General features: G+C 40.6%; 1 protein-coding gene across 1 annotated transcript in view; it reads right to left on the bottom strand.

Moving 5' to 3' along the window:
- The window catches only part of FLT1 (fms-related tyrosine kinase 1), a 98,608-nt gene extending 91,101 nt beyond the window's left edge, over nucleotides 1–7,507 (bottom strand). Inside the window, exons 1-2 of the mRNA XM_009327748.1 lie at nucleotides 7,383–7,507; nucleotides 6,865–7,085 (exon numbers count right to left, since the gene is read on the bottom strand). Of these exons, the coding sequence (XP_009326023.1) occupies nucleotides 6,865–7,085; nucleotides 7,383–7,507 (346 nt within the window). The remainder of the gene's footprint in view (nucleotides 1–6,864; nucleotides 7,086–7,382) is intronic.
- Nucleotides 7,508–18,803: the final 11,296 nt, after the last annotated feature.

Below are 18,803 nucleotides of genomic sequence, written 5' to 3'. Positions count from 1 at the left end.
CATCATAGCCCTAGCTATTGCCAGTGGCTCCTGCTACATTTCCTCCCAATTCCTTCCTGAGGGGAGGTAAATGCCATCCTTCCCTGAGCAGCTGGCTGGCAACGCATCTGGGATGACCTAATCTCTCACCAGTGGTCTTCTGGGCCAGCTTCACTCACTCTTGTGTTCAGAAAGTTCTAGATGTAAAAGGAACATCATGGATTGACCTATCTTGAAGACCACATCCAAGTTATACATTCAGCTCCATCAGGATTTGGAATGGAAGATCTAAGAGGGTTGACCTTGTTTTTTGAATTTTTGCTTGTTTGGGGGGTGGGGTGGGGTGTTGTTCTTGTTGTTTTTTTCCTTCAGAGCTGCCTGCAACGGTAGCAAAATGAAAGATGGACAGCCAGAATATTTGCATATACTAAAGGTTGCTTTAAAAGTCAGTTTAGTGTTTTTTTAAATTGTGCCTGGAATTAATGACTGTGTGCTGGTTTGACTGTGTCCCTTACAATATCTCTCAGTTACAATCAACATGAGCCCACAAAGAACATTCATGAAATCACAAAATCCATGAAGGTCACTTGCTATATTGTTAGAGAACATAAATAGCAGCTTTTTATTAATCTGTTTGGCAGCCAGATACAAACTTGATAAGAGACTTAACACAAGCAATATTATGTCTGGTATCAGTAACCTGTCTAGGCTATTTATAGGATTTGCACAAACAACTAGATTAGCCAACACTGAAATGCCAAATTCAGAAAAGATGGAGAGGTTCTTTCTTTCCCCACAAGCTTCAGCTACTGTTCTTGGGTTTGTTTTGTTTTTAATAATCTGAGCTATGTAAGTCAGAGTACTTACACATACATTTGCAAGAAGAAAAGTCTCTGCAGGAAGGTCTGAGCTCCTTGAAATCTCTTGTCCTCAGAAGTTCTTCCAAAATACCTACTTATACTTGGCTCACCATTAAGACTTGTTTCAGGCTAAGAGAGCCAAAACAGTTTTCTCACATTCACACAACACCCTTTTCCCTCATGCACGTGAAGAGGACCAAAGTCTTTACTAAAGTACAGACATGCAAACTTCATTAAAGTTAATGGGCCAATTGCCAAATTCCCCTTTCCATTGTAGGGATGGAAACTAACTAACTAACTTTATTTATCACCCTAACTAACTTTATTTATCCCAGCTAAATTAGTAGGGCTGTTCAGCAGTAATTTGGGGAGAACCTTGCACACCAAGAGTGGCTCTCATCTCACTTACTCATCTAAAATATAGACATTTCTCACTTGAGCTAGGTGGCCAAACTGTTAGTGTTGTCACTGGGGAGAAAGGGGGAATTCTGCCATGGGACTCATCTGACCTGTTTGAGACATCTGTTTCATGATGAGATGAATCATGCCCTAGGAAAGGCACTTATTCAACCTGTTCACTTGTAGGTGTCTATGTTCCTTAAGAAAAAAAAAATCCCATTTTGTATGTCTGGAAGCGCAACACTTATCTGCAAGAAGGGCTTTTCCACTCTTGCTTCTTCTTAGCCTGTAAAATAGTACTCTCCAAATTCAAATGATTTCTAAACCTTGAAGGAAGACTGGAGATATAAATTAATAAACACAGAAGTCCAGGGGGGAAAAACAAATAAAAAGGAGGGGATTATTTTATATCTGGAGCACATTCAGACACAAAGCATCGCTGGCTTAATTGTACAGTGATTTTTAGGCAGGGTTTGTTTGTTTTCCTTTGGGTCTAGTTATACTATGCTGTTATCGATGTAGGTTCATAACACACGTAAAACATGGTTAAAACTCTTAAGGAAAAATAATCGTACCCACATTAGCCAGGAAATCCACACTAGAGCAATTGCTATGTTCAGAAAGCGATCTCTAGAAAGGCTAATGGACATGAGGAACACTTTTTCAGATGTATCCCTCCCTCATGATGTTTCACCTTGGAAACGTATTTCTGTTTCAGTAGGAGCTATAAGCCTTGGTGAGGAAGAAGGACCTCGGAGAGCTTAGTGCATGGCCTTTGATGCTGCCAAGGTGTCCACACATGCTCTGCTCAACACAGTGTACTATAATGTGAAGTCCATGGACACGCAATGACAAAAGCACAGCAATTATAGGTGATTGACGTCAGCAAGTCCTAGAGGGCTCTGTTTTGTAACAGGAACCTCATTAGACACTAAAAATGTGTCCGCATACTTGATACAGCTGTAGCATAGTTTAATTTCAACTAGTTTCCTTTTCATAACAGAAGTGCTATCATATTATTGACTCTGACAGTGTAAGCCAAACCGTACTGCTCATACGTTGAAACTGTGCCAAAAGCAAAGACAGAAAAAAGGCACAGGGGAGGAAGAGTTTCCCAGGCGTCAGCAGGTTCTTCTGTCAGTACATTATTTCTGAATAAGAAGAAAAAGGAAAAAGAAGAAAATCTCCCTTTCTGTTAGCTTTCAGGGTGTTTTGTCTTCCTGCTTTTTTCACCTGTTGAAATATTTTGACTTTGATGCTTCTGATCTTAAGAGACCCTTTTGGGGAACTCTTTTGATGCCCTCCCTGTTCTGCAACATAGTACCTTTAGGGTTACAGAAGTCAATGCATTCAAGCTAAACATTAAATCCATGTCGGTTCTGGGGCTGGATCCAGCTATCCGTCAACAAGTGGACCTCCCAAGGAGATGCCATACGCTCAACACTTGCAGAATACAACTCTAGAGTTTGAAAATGCACTCAAAACCCCAGATGTTTTGGCACTTCAGAGGCTTACATTTTTGAGCCATTCACTAATGCACTTCATTCTGGACTGTCCAACCTGAGAAACACCTCAAGCCAAATATCCCAAACTAGTGGACATGTTTGACATTCCAGGCACTGGTGAGTACAGGTACTCTCAGGACTTGTACCTTTAGTTACCCAGCACTGGTTTGTTTCACCTGACTTAAATCATCTCAAAGCAAGACATCTATTCTAAGCTTGTTCTCCAGATTCCATGTAAAGTCAGTGATGAGAAATACTTCCCAGAAGGTCCTTTTTTCTCTCTTTTAAGTACACAAAGAGAACAGACAACTGACTTAGCCTAGAGGTCTGATTTTAAAACAAAATATTTTGAATGGCGCTTGATTGAAGTACATGTCTCACTTTGCAAGGCAAAGCATGTGGGCAGAAGACATGCAGAGCAGGAGTGCAAGGAGAGACAAGGAGAGGGAGAACTTTGACTAAGAAATGGGCTAATACCCTAAAGCCAAGTACAACTTCACTTGGAGAAAAATTCTCTGTTGCAGTAGAATTAAGACATTACTTTTATACATTAATAGCTGAAAGCTATCTTCATCACAAGAAGCAGCAACACTTCAACTTGAATCAAAGTTTGTTTAAATTACTGCAAAAATCTAACCCTGATATATCAATGTAATTGAACTTACGTGCTTTTCCTCTGTCATACCATGGGAACAATTGATCAAAGGCAAGAGATGATGAGAGTAGAGAATGAAGAGAACTGCACATTTTTGGAGAAAGTGAATGAGCTCCAGAAACTGGAAAAGAGTGTCTTAGAGATACCAGAACAAAGGCAGGCAGAAAGAAAAGCCTTTAGCACTGTCCCCAGGGAAATCTACATAGGTTTCAAAACAGCCTGCTGATAATTTGGTGTTTCTTAAACGTCTTTATTCCATAATTATCCCTTTTCAAGCAGAAAATTCCCCATGCCTCACTCCAATGTACACAGCGAGTGTTCATTACGAAACTTTCCATTTTACTACTAAGCTGCAGTTGCATAACAAAATAAAGATCAGAGCAGCTTTTGGTCCAAGTCAGTGGAGAAATTGGCAAAGAGGCTTTGCTTCATTTCAGATTTTTCCCATGGGTTGTGGTGGAAGTCAGGCCATCAGTTTTCTTAGAGCAAAGTCCAAGGCTCTTAAGAGAATTCATTTCCCTCGCTCGATGTTTCAATTCCTGAGCTGTGTGTGGTCAAGAGTTGCTGCAGCACACACTGTGCACTCACTCCCCTGTGCAACTCAGTAGTGACCTCTCCAGCTGAAAGAAAGGTGGTGTCAGGACTAGCACCAGAAAGAAATGTCACCAGCCTGCCTGTTCTTGATCACCCAAACACAGGACTTCAGCAATGCTTCAAGTCATCCTGGGGCACGTGGGACTTGCAGTCTCCTACTCATCATCTTGCATCTTGTTTTTGCCTATAGAAGTTCATCTTCTGCCATAGCATACACTCGTTACTGAACCAAAGGACTTACTTTATTGGGGTTTTTTTTTTAATCCAGTTCATATTCAGTATCACTCTAATTACGGAAATGAATAACATTTTTAAAACAATAAGTGATGACTTCCTGTACAAACAATATCAACTTTCCTGATTTGGATTCTGTGTTTGTAAATAGCAACTATTTGTTCTCATCTGCAGCATGCTAAGACATGGGAAACAGGCACCTCGGTGATCCACATGGAGCTAACATGGGAAATGGACTGACACAATGTCCTGCCACAGGAAACAATACAAAACTAAGACGGACCCAAATTTTACAAATGTTTATTTCCTAAGCACCCACGAATTCATTTAAAATAAAACTAAACTCAAGAAAGGTAGTCTTCACAGAGGATTTTGTTATCCCTGTCTCACCCCCACTTGAGCCAGATAATTGAATTTCATTCATGTTCACAGAAATAATGACTTTTATTAAGAGATTCCTTAAGTATTTTCTTTCCAGATGCTAACACTACACTGATCAGAAAGGATGAGTTTTGGTACTTGGTATCTTGTTTCTTTGCAACCTACTCAACAAGTCTTCCTGAAATTGTAAGTTTTTGGAGGACTAATATACCTTTCCCCACCTTAGGGCAGAGTGATGCTTTCAACAGGCATTAAATGAGCAGTTACTTTGCAGCCTCCCTCGTTATCAGTAGTTTGCTAACTCTCTAACTCTCATATGTGCTTACTAGGACACAATCAACACTTAAGTGTTAAGAAATTGGTTTTCAATCAAAAGGATTGTCAAATTCAGAAAATTGAGATGCCAAAGAGGTCTAAGCTTGATACGGGTTTGTCCCTTAAACATTTTACTGTTTTTTGGCAAGTAAGGTAGGAGGAGAAACATAATCCAATCCTATCTTCAACAGCGACATCAACATTTAATGACTGAATGTCCTTGAAAAACCAACAAAACCAAGACACTCAGGCAGCCTTCCTTAACTGATGGGGGGGGGGAAGCTGTACAAAAACTATTTCTCCACTGATATGTTTTTCTTATATCACCATGTGAACTACACAGATAACCTTGGTTCGCATACGTCTAATTGAGGATATCTTTCAGATGCAAGCAAGCTACATACAACCTGGGAAGCAGTGAAGAGCTAGAAAGACTGGTTGTATCTTTCATTTGTAAAAATTCAGGATCCAGAAAAATTAACACTTCAAACAGGAAAGAGACAAAGAGAACGTAGAAGAATCTCTTATATTGTAAAGTGGGTTTAGCAGAGAGGTTCTCAATCAGAGTCACAACCATCCTTGCTCTTCTCATGTGGTGAATGGAGAGGATTGTGGGTAAATATCACATAGAGATGACATCCAAGGTGGGAGGTTCAAGAAGGTCCCTTGATGGGAAACTTAACAAAAGTCATCCAAGAAAATGGTAAGTTTTCCTAGGCAGCCGGAAATGTTGGTCACTAAATTAATAACCTACTTTGGTTATGCTTCCATGGATGCCCCTGTAGTTGGACATCCAGTGAATTATATGAAAATAGTTGGGTGAGAAGAACACTTTGCAGTATATTTCAGATGAAGTAAAGCAGGATGAACAGTGTGAATTATTCAACAATTCTCAATAAAGCAACACAATAATGGGGGGAGCTATCTTATTTTCTATCACTGTAGTGAGAGGTTCACTTCATTCTGCTTTTTCACAGCACCAGTCCCACTTTTCATGTCACAAAATGAAAACAAAGGCTAATTCACTCTGATGTGAACTCATTAGAAGCAGCAGACACATAATCTGGAAAACTTCCAGTTGCACATTCTCTGTAATATGGGCTTTCAAAATCTGTTAATCCTGATATCTTACAGTAATCTATTAATTTTAGTCTGTAAAAATAAAGAAAAACTAAAATATAAGATTAAAAAAAATCCCTAAAATGTTTATAATTTCTTCTTTTATTAATGCATCTATTGAATTCAACTGTTCTCAGAAGTGTCTGATTAATATCCTGGAAGAAAACAGGATCAGAAAGCAATTTCTGTTATAGCCTAACTGACCTAATTCCAGCATTTCCCATACATTACACAATACTTGTTTGCTGAACACAATTCTGTGTTTAGTTTGATTCCATTTATTCTAGATTTTTACAATCTGTGTAACATGGACTACAGAGTACATTTCTGAATGTGACTTAACATAAAAATAGTAATTTTGTACAGCATGAGATAATTCAGTGATCTGGATAGACAGCTCTGGCATCCTTCAGCTGCCTAGAAATCTGTAATCTTACACAGACAAGTTAAAGTGGACATTGTACCACATATATGGTTTTCCTCAGTCACCATCCGATTCTGTAAGATACTATTTCTCTGATACACATTTCACAGATTCACTTCTAGTCTACTTCCATGTGGAGTTCTATTTACTCTAGCAGACTGGTTGGATTGGGTCTTTTTCTTTCTTCATTTTCTTCCTAACAGATAAAACTCTAGCAATTGTATTTGCAAGCTCTGAGAAAGCAGATTTTATACATTAATTAGTAAATTATCATGCCACTTTGCAAGGCTGAAAACATAATTCAAAGCCCTGTATTTAACCACGGCTGAACTGCCTTATTTATCCATTTTGCTGTACGGATGTGTAAGTACCAAGGAGTGTTAAAAAACGTAATCTTACCGTTAATAAATACATAGACTGTAGATTCTTTCTTCTTTTTTGCTGGACTTGTTGGGTATTTGCAGCTATAGTTTCCAGTGTCACTCGCTTGAGTTCTGCTCAAGGTCAGACTGCTGCAGGACTGCTTCCCATTCCTTCCACAGGCATATTTAATTACTTTCAGCCTTTTGCTATCCTTACTTAGAGTTTCAGGCAAAGACCATGAATGAACCATTTCCCCCCTGCAAATACAGATAAGGAAGCAGAAACAATTATGCTGGGCTGCAATTATATAGCTCCAGTTCCCAAGCTTTCTTTTTTATTATATCAGGCTATTTCTGGGGTTCTCTTTTATCTTGTTTTCCAAAAACAACAACAGAAACAACAAAGAACCATTAAACAATTGCCATTGAAGTTCACTCCCCACCTTTCCCCACAACATAAGGTTTCATTTTTTTCTAATTTCAGTTACAAAAAAAAGAAAGTGTCAGGTGTATGAACTCCCAGCCAAATTATCAGAATCCAGCTGAGCTGGTTACCTGCAGGTGAGATTTAAAGTCTGGCCTGCTTGAACAACGTGCTGTGTGCCATTTGTGCTCAGCTGAGGAACTTTTAATTTTGATCCTGAACTAGATCCTAGAAAAACAGAGAAAAAAAAAAACATTAACAATGATAAATCATCCTGTTTCCAGTCCACTCACATTTATGATGTCAAGCTGGAAGGGGAAAGCAAAGAAAAGGGGATGTCCCCCTTACCACACATACTCTTTTGCTCTGAGCATAATCCTGCTGTCCTGACTCAGGACTCACATAATCTTCCACAAGAACTAGTCAGGAAAGAATGTAGAAATGAAAGCTATGCAAGTTTTGGTCAATGGCTTTGCTCTCAGATTGTTCGCTGAGCGTACTATGAAGAAAGTTCAGGACCTTGCGGCTACACATCTAACCAAGGAAGCGCACCCTCGAGCACCACTGGCTGCATTTCCTTAGGAAACACCACCATGGCAGCCCCTTCAATGGGAAGGGCAAAAGTCAGCCACTTCCATGGAAAGAGCCACGTATCGACCTCTAAGATACTGAACTCTCACTCAAACAACTTGCTGCAAAGCTGGAACTGCTCTGGAAGGAGTGATAGGGGATTAAGGATCTTCCCTTCCTGACTGGAGTTCACAGCACTGTTACCTACGGTCCCTCACTGCAGACTTCCTACCAATGAAGTGGTGTCAAAAGGTAACTGGACAGCTCTATAACAAATTTTGAGAACAAGATCAAGGCACCCTCCGGATCAGATCTGCTGCTTATTGAGAAAGCAAGTATGCCAACGTGGCCCAGGTCATGGCCAGACCATTCTGGTATGGGTGAAGCCCTGGGTGTCAGTATAACATGAGGTGGCTTAGGACACTTGGAAACATCTAGGCAGGCTTCTCACAAGTCATGTGAAGGCAATTTTTAGGAAGTCCATGAAAAAGTCCCGTGGTCAGAAGACTAGAGGAACACTGGATTTTCCCTCTCATCAAGCCAGCAAGTGCTGGAAAGGCATAGTGTTCTGTCTTTGCCCCATAATAGGGTATGGCCACAAAAGCTTTCATGGCAAGCAGACAGAAATGCATGCCTTAGAGAAGAAACAGTCCTTGATCCATCCCATTGCCCTCTCACTGACAGCAAAGTGTTCCAGAAGCTAGGAACATAACAAGAAAATATTTTGAAACAGTTAAAGTTGAAAACCAACTCTGGACCCGAGTGCAATTTGTGAAGATTTCAGTGTTGTGAGAGAGGAGCAGAGAGTACCCCAGGTCACTTTACTCCAAAGAGAAAGTATTTCTTTGTCAACATGCAAGAGAAACAGCATCACGTAAACAAGGGTAATGTGGATTTTCCACTAGAACGTAATCAAGTACAGTTTCAGTTTAGCTATTTTAAGCCCTTCCAAGAGGTCCCTGCCACAGCCGAATATGAACAGCTGTGTGCACCAAACATAGTAGAAATACGTGAACCTTCTTTGGCTGCTATGGATCACCCTCTCAAAAGGCCTCTCTCTTTCATTGACTATAGAAGGAGTTTTTGGACATCAACTCCGGCTGAGATTGGCGACTACATTTTGGCTGTATAAACCCCCCAAAGTCAATGGCTGCTCCAAATCCAGCAGTTTTCACCCAGCAGCAGGTGTAGCCTCAGATTAGAGGCTGAACGGCAAAACTCTGTTCTGAGGTGTGGACTTGAACTCCTTCAGTCTGAGCAAGGCCTAGAAACCAAGTCTCCACTGTTGGAGAGAGATGCTAAAAGTAGAAGGATTTTGTACAAAAGGTAGAGAGGCACTGCCCTCATCTGCTGCTTTTGCGAGTCTTTTCTGAGGAGCCAGCTGTGCTCCGTTTGTCAGTAAGTACTTCCTACTAATTCCTTATAACATCAGTGGAGACAAGAGACCTAAATCACCTTCTGGGACTACCTAGCACAAACCATCAAAAGAAGCAAATAGCGAATTAGGTCTTCAAAACTGTTTCGCTAGAGGTCTTCAGAGACCTGTTTCTCTTCCTTAACAATATAGGAAAGGTACAGCGTAGGGGTTAACTAACTTTTAACTAATCTTTGGCATCTAAGTTAGTTACATTGATCTGCATTTTTCTTTTTAGCCCTGTATATCTTGTTTAAGCTGTGGCTCCAGTAGTTTTCCTGTATATACTAACATCCATCCCTATTCAAAAGCAGATTTAAAGGGTACACTTAAACATAGACATAAACTAAATTATAGCTCACTTGAACAGGCTTCAAGCAAGGGCATAACAAGTTTTCAGAATAAAGAGGTCCTCTGAACTGCACCACAAATATTACCAGAAATTTGAATGGTGATACTGTACAAATACACAGACTTCCTCCGCGATTTATCTAAACAATCATACTTCTAACTAGAAATGTTAAGAGGGGAGAAAAAAGATGCAGCAAATCTTTGAAGAAGCTATTTGTTATGTGATATCTTGCAAACATACGTTTTTCTCACCTACCATTTAAGGATCTCAACTCTGAAATGCTGGGTCTGCCAAATAGCGCACTGTGCTTTTATGGGATAGTCTCCCATAGATGCTTACGATCTATGAGTCTACTCATTTGCAGTTCTGAAATAATGTCCCTGAAGCTAAACACTGAGAATTTGAGATAAGACATTACAAGAGTTCAGGCAGCTTCAGTGAAGAGCAACCCAGGCACTTTGGTTGAGAGGGTTTGTCAATGTCCTCCAACTAATCTGACAGTTTCATGAAACCACCATGTTCCTGCATTTCATTTGTATTCCTCTTGTCATCCCAGAATTGGAGGCTCAGATGCTCTCCCAAGAAGGCAGTGTTTATATCCAGCTTTATGAATTTTGTTCCTTACTTCAGTGATGAACCTGGCCTCAAGCTTCCCTGAACTGCTCCTTATTTTGGTCTCTAGAAAAGCTGAAAGCATGCAACGGTGTTTACAAACAGTTCAATAGGTATGAAAAAAACATCAGTAATGGTCTGCCAGAGGAACCCATCGGGATCAAAGCCCAGCTGCTAGAGTTGCAACACTCAACCCAGTTGCTAGAGAGCAACACATAGGTTGCTTCCAGTGTAAAACCAATGGAAAGGTGGAAAATCCATGTGAGTGACAGGCACTGAGAGCAAGGCAGAAGAGCAAGTCTACAGTGCTTGGTCATGACTGCGGCGCTGAGTGCTCGGCTTTGCTCAGCACCAACACTGGCACCGGCACCCTGCCCAGGAGCAAAGCCAGCCATGCAGCACTTTGCCCATGCTTGACCCATGCTGGGACCAGGAGACCAGCCCTGGGAATGTGGGCTACTGTTGTTTTCAAAGTCTGCCAAAGGTGAAGGAGAAGAAAACATTATAAATGTTAAAACTTTTCTCTTGGTAACTCTACGGGGATATAAGCAAAAACGGCCACATGAAAATCTTGAGATCTATCTTAAATCAAGCATACAAAACAGGACAGCCTGGAAGCCTGTATGTCAGAAGATCTGCCTCAGAGTTATTAAAATCAAATTAAAAAAAAACCCAACAGATCTTTTCACCCCATCCTGCAGGCAAAAAAGAAACCCAGATATACTGGATACATATTCAAGCTTTTGCCCTTTTACACATATTACGTATATCTAAAAGACACCGCAGTATTTGTAAATATTGTAGGTGCGATCTTAAGGAGTGCTTAGCGTTTGTCTAACTTTGCTCCCATTGATATAAGTCAGAGATTCATCACTGATTTCAAGTACATTTTAGACACTTAACTCTAGTAGTTAATCATATTAATATTCAAGACCTAACATCAATGTATTTGGCATGATATATCAGATTTGTTATATATTCATTCATTTGGTTTTTCACTCACAAAAAGCTGAAGTAAAAGATTCTATCTCTAGCCAAGATTGCTGCTTTTGCAAGTATGCGAGAGAATGCTTTTACCAGTAAGATGCTAAGTCTTGAAGAAAAACAGCTTTATTTGACATCCTATCTATTAATGGGTCATTAGCTTCCTTATGTTTTTAAATGCTTCAAAACTGTTGCAGAGTACAAACGCAATAGGGTTTGACATGTTTACCAGAAAAGAAAAAGGAAGGAGAATAGCAGGGAAATTCCTACTGTCAATATTTAGAAGCGGATTATGCCTTCTATGTACCTTCTCTGGGCATTTTACTTGACACTGTCTTTTCTGAAGGGTCATGGCTCAACAGGACATGTTCACTTATCATTGTGCCTGTCACTAAGCGACCATCAGCAGCCTACCCTCACACTGACCTACATTGGGGGGTGCAACTTCTTTTCATGTGACAACAAGAGAACTAATTAATCCTGATAACTGAGGAATCTCCTCCCATAGGGAAAGGGGTGGGTTTTTTGGCATATTCTATTTGTTTCGGAAGGCTTATTAGATACATGTGAAAGTCAGTCAACAGGGTTGCTTAATTAATGAGCAAACATTAATTTAGATTGCAAAAGTTAGCCATTCTATCTAAAATAAGGGAAGGAGAAATAATTTTTTTAAGAAAGCAGAGGGTATAACCTGTAATTTGCAAAGGAAGAGAAGAATAAACTTTCTTCAATTATTTTCTGCCTTGCAAAAAAGGCAATGCTCTTCCTGAATGAAGTGAACAAAAATTTCATAGAATCATAGACTTATATCTCAAGTTGGAAGGGACCCATAAGGATCATCGAGTCCAAATCCCTGCTCCTCCCAGGACTAGACACGGATTACAAGTAATTAAAAAAAAAAAAAAATGAACATACATATATTTTTCCAATACGATGTGTGAGTTCAGTTCTACAGACATCTGAGAAACCATGCACACATGATCAACCTTCCACTGATTTTAGCTAAACCTCAATTTCTTTTAAAAGGATAGATCTGCTGAACTTAAAATTGGGACCACACTCTGGATTATTATCCCTATTCTGATTTTTCCAGCTTTTACTTTTAAATTTCCTTTTATACACTGTGAATTTCTGCTACTTTTGACTAAAGAAAGTAAACCCAAAAGCTAGATTTATGGCTTAGTTAAAAAAAAAAACATACAATATTAGAAGTTATTAGAAATTTCTTTTAAGTTAACAGGTTTGGTGGGCTTTTACTTTCAACATCTTCATAATTTAAGGCTGAGTGACTGTCTTCCAACCACTCCAGTTATCCTGAACATGTTGACTAATCTTTTTTCACCTGCACAACGAGAGGTTAAGAAGAACGATCAGTTTATCTTTGCAACTTCAGTGTATACAAAGAATCTGACCTTCTGGGTTTAAAGTGCCATCTGTGGGCAATAAAGTTATCCATCATGAAGTAATTGTTTCAGTCATTGTTGGATTTGCACGTGTTTTACGGCTTGTTAAACATAACTGACCCTTCGTGGTTTTTACCATGAAATATCATTTCCTCCTGATTCAAACACATTCAGCAAAAATGTATTTTGTGGAGGACACTCCTGAACTGGAAAGAGAGCGCACGTGATTTCTTAATAGGGTCTTCACCTCTCTGTGCTCCTTAAAACGCGGGTCATTCAGTTCAAATGCAGCCCAGGACTTTACTCTTGCTTATGAGCACTTCCTTATGAGTCATCCCATTGAAGAGAATGGGAATACTCACATGTGTGCAACTAATAAGCAACTGCAGAATCCGGCCAAAATTCTTAGGAGCATGGTAGTGTCCAGTGGGTTGACCTTCAGTGCATCTCCAGTGAAAATGAGCTGACTCTGATCTGCAGCACCTTAACCAGAACATGGCCACCAGCTAACCTCATATGGGGCATACAGCTTTACTCCATTTTGTAAGGAAATCTGTGTTATTGGTAGTTTTATTTCAGAGCTCTTCTTGGCAAGCTATTGTATTACCAACTCTTCTGAAGGTAGTTCAGGCCATTCTGTGAGTAAATATAACTTTTTTTTGGTCCGTTGTACCTATCCATAATAATTCCAATTACATCATTGCACCAAATTACTCTATTTAAAAAAAAGAGAGAGAGAGAAAGGAACTTGTGGTCAACTCTGAAGAGCCATTTAAAGTTTTGATTTACATCTGACCATAAGGAGAAATATTGACCAATAGGGCCACCTAATTTAATCAACATGAAGATTCCCATCAGCGTCAATACTTGCATTTATAAGACGAGAAAACTTCTAGGCAGAATTGTCTCAAAATTTGAGTGGCTATTGGAAAAAAAATTTATTTTTTTTCCTGCCTGAAGGGCAAAAGTCTGGCCTGGTCCTGCCACAGGGCTAGAGGGAGAAGGGATCACCCTGGATAATGAAGCTTTCTACTTCTGTGACTGCTGCTGGGAAGCTACTCTTCCCCCTCCATGGCAGCAATAGCCCCTATTTCATCTATGTTGCCTGGGTTTCTAGTGCTCAGGCACAGGCAAAGCAGGCAGCACAGTCTGGTTCCTGCACCCAGAGGCAAAAGTACCATCTCCATTGCCTGTGCTTAGAAACAGCCTCCAGGAAAGACCTACAGTGCAAAACCATGAGCCACCCTGAGGATCAAAGCAGTATCTCCAGGTCTTTCAGATGCCACCTAGGTCCCCATCCTAAAGGAAACATCACAGTCCTTCATACACCTAATTTCATACCACTTCTCTGAAGCAAATCCAAACATCCCACCTGAATTCTGCAGAAGAGAAACTAAGACAGCTTATCTGTGAGGTAGCAAGGAGGTATGCCTATGTCCCAAGCTGACATTGACAATTGTCCAGATGAGCAAGCTCATGATCTGAAGCAGCAAAAGGTAACCGCTATTTCTATTGAAGCAGAAGTAGCAGGGCAACTAAGGGCCATGGGGACTAGCAAGGGTTAACAAACGTAGGTTCTTGGACTCTAAGGTAGATTTGTCCCGGTTTCCTGTTTGCTCTTGTGCAAAGAGAGGCACTGTGTGTGCCCGTACACAGCCGGCAAACAGAAACGCACTCAGGGCAGAAGACATGGCTCAAGCTGTCTCACTCCTCAACAGATCTATCACTCACACATGCCTCTGTTGTGGCTGAAATGTGTTCTTGTTTGCTTTTAAGATCAAGAAAATTGTTGGAAGCTATTTACTTACGAAGTATACATTGATGCAAAAAATAATCAATTCATTGACTTGTCCCTTCCAGGTCCAGAAGGGACATTCTGATTGCCCAGTCTGATCTTCGGCAACACATGCCCAGTGATTTCTGGATCAAATGTGTAAATCTGATTAATCTCAACTATAATTTAAGAATTTAAAGTACCATTATGACATAACAGTCAGCCAAGAAAATGGATAGGTTAATGGATGAGAAAGCTGGGCTGCTGTATGATACAGCATCATAATAGAGTCTGAACAGCGTAAAGTTTACCACAGTAGATTAGAAGAGTCCTGGGTAGACTAAAATGCCTTGACCCTGATTCCATGCCCTGGAATTAAAAATCAGTCAGCAGGGCAAATGGATACGCTACCACCCAAGAAAGGTCTTCACAGGCACAAAAAAGATGTGTATGTCTATTATTCGAGCAAGTGTGTCCTTCCCCTCTCAGTTCTGGATCTTAGAGCAAGTGATAAGAGTTTATTTACTACCTGTATGCATTTGCTGTCCCTAGACGTGTATACACACTGATACAAGATTAGATGCTATAGAGGCAAAGCATAACACCTGGTAGCTAAAAATAGAGCAAGCACAATTCTGATAGCACTTCATTAACACCTCTGAGCAGTACATACTATCATGCCAATATGATCAATAGCTGTAAATGTAAACAAATATGTATTTCCCCAATAATTGCCAAATATTTTGCCGGTATTTACACTAGCTAAGTCAGGCTGTGCTTACAGATGCCTGTGGTAAAGCCATTTTATTAAAGAGTAGGGGGGGTTGTTCATTGAAAAGTTTAGACGCAGAAATCTCACAAGCTGAAATCACAGTTGGTTATTTGAAATAAATCTGGCTCCAATTACTACCAACTGAAATTATTACCATTTCCCATCATACCTGGGCATCCAAGGCCATGCAGTTCAGTGCGCTGTGCCCATGCAACAGCTGCTTGAAGGCACTTGCTTCACCAGCTCATCAGAAGATTGTGTCCTGTCTGCCCTAAAGTCACCAGGTGACTTTTGTGCGTGAGCACGGGCACTTTACATAATGCCAATTAAAAATAAATGTCAAAATTTAACATTCAGAGAACCTGAGAGAAAAAAAAAATCTTAGTTTCCTCATTTATCCATCCAATTTTAATAACTCTAGAAACTTATCATCTGAAATGAGCACCTTTGCCACTATCTAGCCTGGCGAAGGTGCTCGCTTCATTAGCTATGTGAGGAGAAAGCAATTACAGAGAAGAAGTAAAACCAGCCATAATCGCAAACTTTTTATTTCCCATTGAGCATATGGAATTGAAAATGGGAAGCCAAATATACAGTCTAACACCTCCATTATGAACCCTCATGGGATCATCACTTTGGTAAGCCACACCAAAGGGGCAAAACGCACAAATGTATGGTGTGCATTGAGAAAAGCAAGAGCAATATCGCAGTTGTGTCCACCTTAGTCTGGTCTTCACTCCAAAAGAGTGAATGCCCAGCTTAAAAAAGCAGGTCTGCTCAGGCTGTTCTCGGCAAGGACTGGTTATAGCAGAGCTAGGCTGTAGCGATACTGTCACAGCTACATTCGGCGTAGGTCCGTGCGGCTCACATACCCCTCCACCTCAACGTGCCTGTCCTGGGACCTCTGGGGAGACCCTGCTCAGGCCATTGCAGATGAGAAGCAGTTGTGACTCCATCATCTGCCCATCCAAAAGTGATGCTGTGTGATCAGTCACTGGCATTCACCCAGGAGTATGGTTTCACACCTCCACGTACGATTAAGCCTGTGCTGCTCACAGGAGTGTAGGTAGCCCTACCTGTATTACGTCTGTGAGCCATCAGATCTACTCTATCACTTACTGACACGCATCAGCAATCACTGCGCCTCTGCTCTAATTCCATTGTGACAGATCAGAGCACATAATCATCAGTTCAATATTTTTTGAGAAAAGTTTATCCCATTAACTAGTGTAGTAGGAAAGTATTGATATGGTATAAAGACAAAGCAAGTGCATTAAAAACAGACACAAAAATAATTTAAAATTCCTATATAGAGTAAGGGGGTACATTTTCTTGACCAAATTAAATTTCTTTGCCAACTTGATACTTAAGATTTGTTACAGCTTCTCTGGCAGGACAAATTAAGCGATATAATAGGATTGAATTGGAAGACTATTTCATATAGTTGTCGAAGCAGACAAACTGCCTACCTGGCCGTAACCTGCCAGCTCAGCCAGCAACGCAGGCCTGTCAAATTCATCTGGGGCTGTATTATTCATTAAGCTCTGCACACAGAAATAAATTAGGAACTATATAAAAGAAAACATAAAGCAAAGTTGCAGGATTTCCACTTTGCCGAAGGCTGCCGGTTATTATTTCCGATGATCCATCATTATGGCTGAACTGTCCTGTAATGCTCCAACAAAAAAAAAAGGCAAAGCCGGGAACTGACTTTCCATCCACCCTACTTTAACCTATAAAACAGAACTATAAGTAAAAGCTCTGGGTTCAAAACAAAGGAAAATAACTAATGCGACACAACAATTTAAACTAGAGAGGTGAGAAGAACCAGAAGAGTCTGCACAGAAGAGTCCCTTGTAATGGCTCAAGAGGCTAAACCCATTCTGCAGTTAAATGACATCTAAAACACAAAGTCTATGGTAGGTGCACATGCAGAAAAGCTTCTGGCAAGCTTGCCCATGGCTCAATTTACATTGGGAAATTATAATCATTAATACTTACAAAATAGATTAGAATGAACATTAATTATAGCACTGCATGAAACAAAGAAAGGTAGGTTTTCACCCAGACACTACCAGCACAACAGAATAAAATTCTCTGTATTATACAATACAATGCAATTTAATCCCACTATGTTATATCCATTTGCCATAAACATAGACAACACCTACATTTTGGCAGACACTAATTTTATTTTCCTTGACCCTCAATCCCACGGTTTCTTAGTAAATAATAGTGGATTTTAGATCATACTACCAAAAAAAATTCCTCCCTGGAGAATTTTATCAGATAACTGCTTCCTGCAAGGTTCCTTGAACCACCCCTGAAGATCAGATGTTGGACACCGCCAGAGACATGACACGGAGCTAAAAAGAGCCCTTGTCTGATCCAGGATGGCAACTCTCACGCTTCTGTTAACATTAGTCCACGGTGATCCTGATGAGAGGTTTTTCCACAGAGGAACAACAATGGGAACAAAAGGGGCAAATTCCTTTGCTCTGTGGCAGGGAAGAATCCCACAGGAAGGACACTTAAGCAAACTATGTGAAATTGTGAAATTCCTCTCATGAAACGCCCTCACACTCATCCCTCGCCACTCCCCACACACTAAGCAGGGGGTCCTGTTCCCAGAGCACAGGCTTCCCGAGGGAACTTCTGAGGAGCAGAGACATCTGCTCAGGGGTCCCCGGCTCTGCGAGGGCCACTGTGCCCTGCCCGCTCCACCCCCGCTTCCAGGCATGGCGCGGAAATGTCACCTCATTGCCACAGCATCTTCAGCCCACTGACGTCCTAGAAACAGCTTCCTTCTAACCACTTCCCCATCCTTCAGCTGCTCTAACAGCAAAGAGCACCTTGTTTCAAGGCCATAGCTCCAAAAGAGGGAATATGACTTAAAAGGGATTGAATTTAGGAGTGCTTAGTGCCACGTATCAGTGAATGTTGGAAGAACAGCCCCACCATCTAGAAAAGTCATGCAAACAGAAATCAGTGTCAACCGCGTCACGCTGGATTGTGCTCTGTAAATATGTCACAGGGGTGACTTTACATTGTGGACATGGACAAATTGATTTTGGTAATGAAAATCAACTGGGATTTGATGGAAAAACAACAGAGATAGTAAAATCAGGTCATCGTGAACCCATTAACACAAGCCAAACAAAAGTCTGGGAAAGATGATGAATAAATCAGTTAACTGTTTTACAAGGATCTATAATGGTCTTGAATAATACAGATGCGTCATGAGCAAAATCACCCTCCTCTTCATCTTTAGGCTGGCACATTTCCACCCACCATGCCACAAAAAAAACCCCCAAATACCAAACATGACTTAATACAGAAGAAACAGTCATCCACACTCCCAGTCCAAGTTTCTCCATATATCTCAATGGCTCAAGACTTACGTTTCAGACAAAAGTACTTCTGAAATGGATAGTTTCAAATCTCTTTCCGCACACCCTTGTGTTTCTCAATCTGCTCTGCTTACTTCCAGCATGAATTCATTCTGCCTGTCACAAAGGCATGATATTGTGCCGCGCTTGGCTTTGGCGAGAGCACTAATGCCTGTATTTTCACTTTCCAAACTGCTGCTTGCAGTATATCTTTTTCTTTTAACCACCAGGATTTATGTAGTGCTGACCTCCAACCATGGGGGAATGAAACTGAACTTCTGC

Source organism: Pygoscelis adeliae, unplaced genomic scaffold (assembly GCF_000699105.1).
Source record: "Pygoscelis adeliae isolate BGI_AS28 unplaced genomic scaffold, ASM69910v1 Scaffold14, whole genome shotgun sequence".
In the NCBI taxonomy this organism is placed as follows: Eukaryota; Metazoa; Chordata; class Aves; order Sphenisciformes; family Spheniscidae; genus Pygoscelis; species Pygoscelis adeliae.
This window is presented reverse-complemented; position numbering and strand designations above follow the sequence as displayed.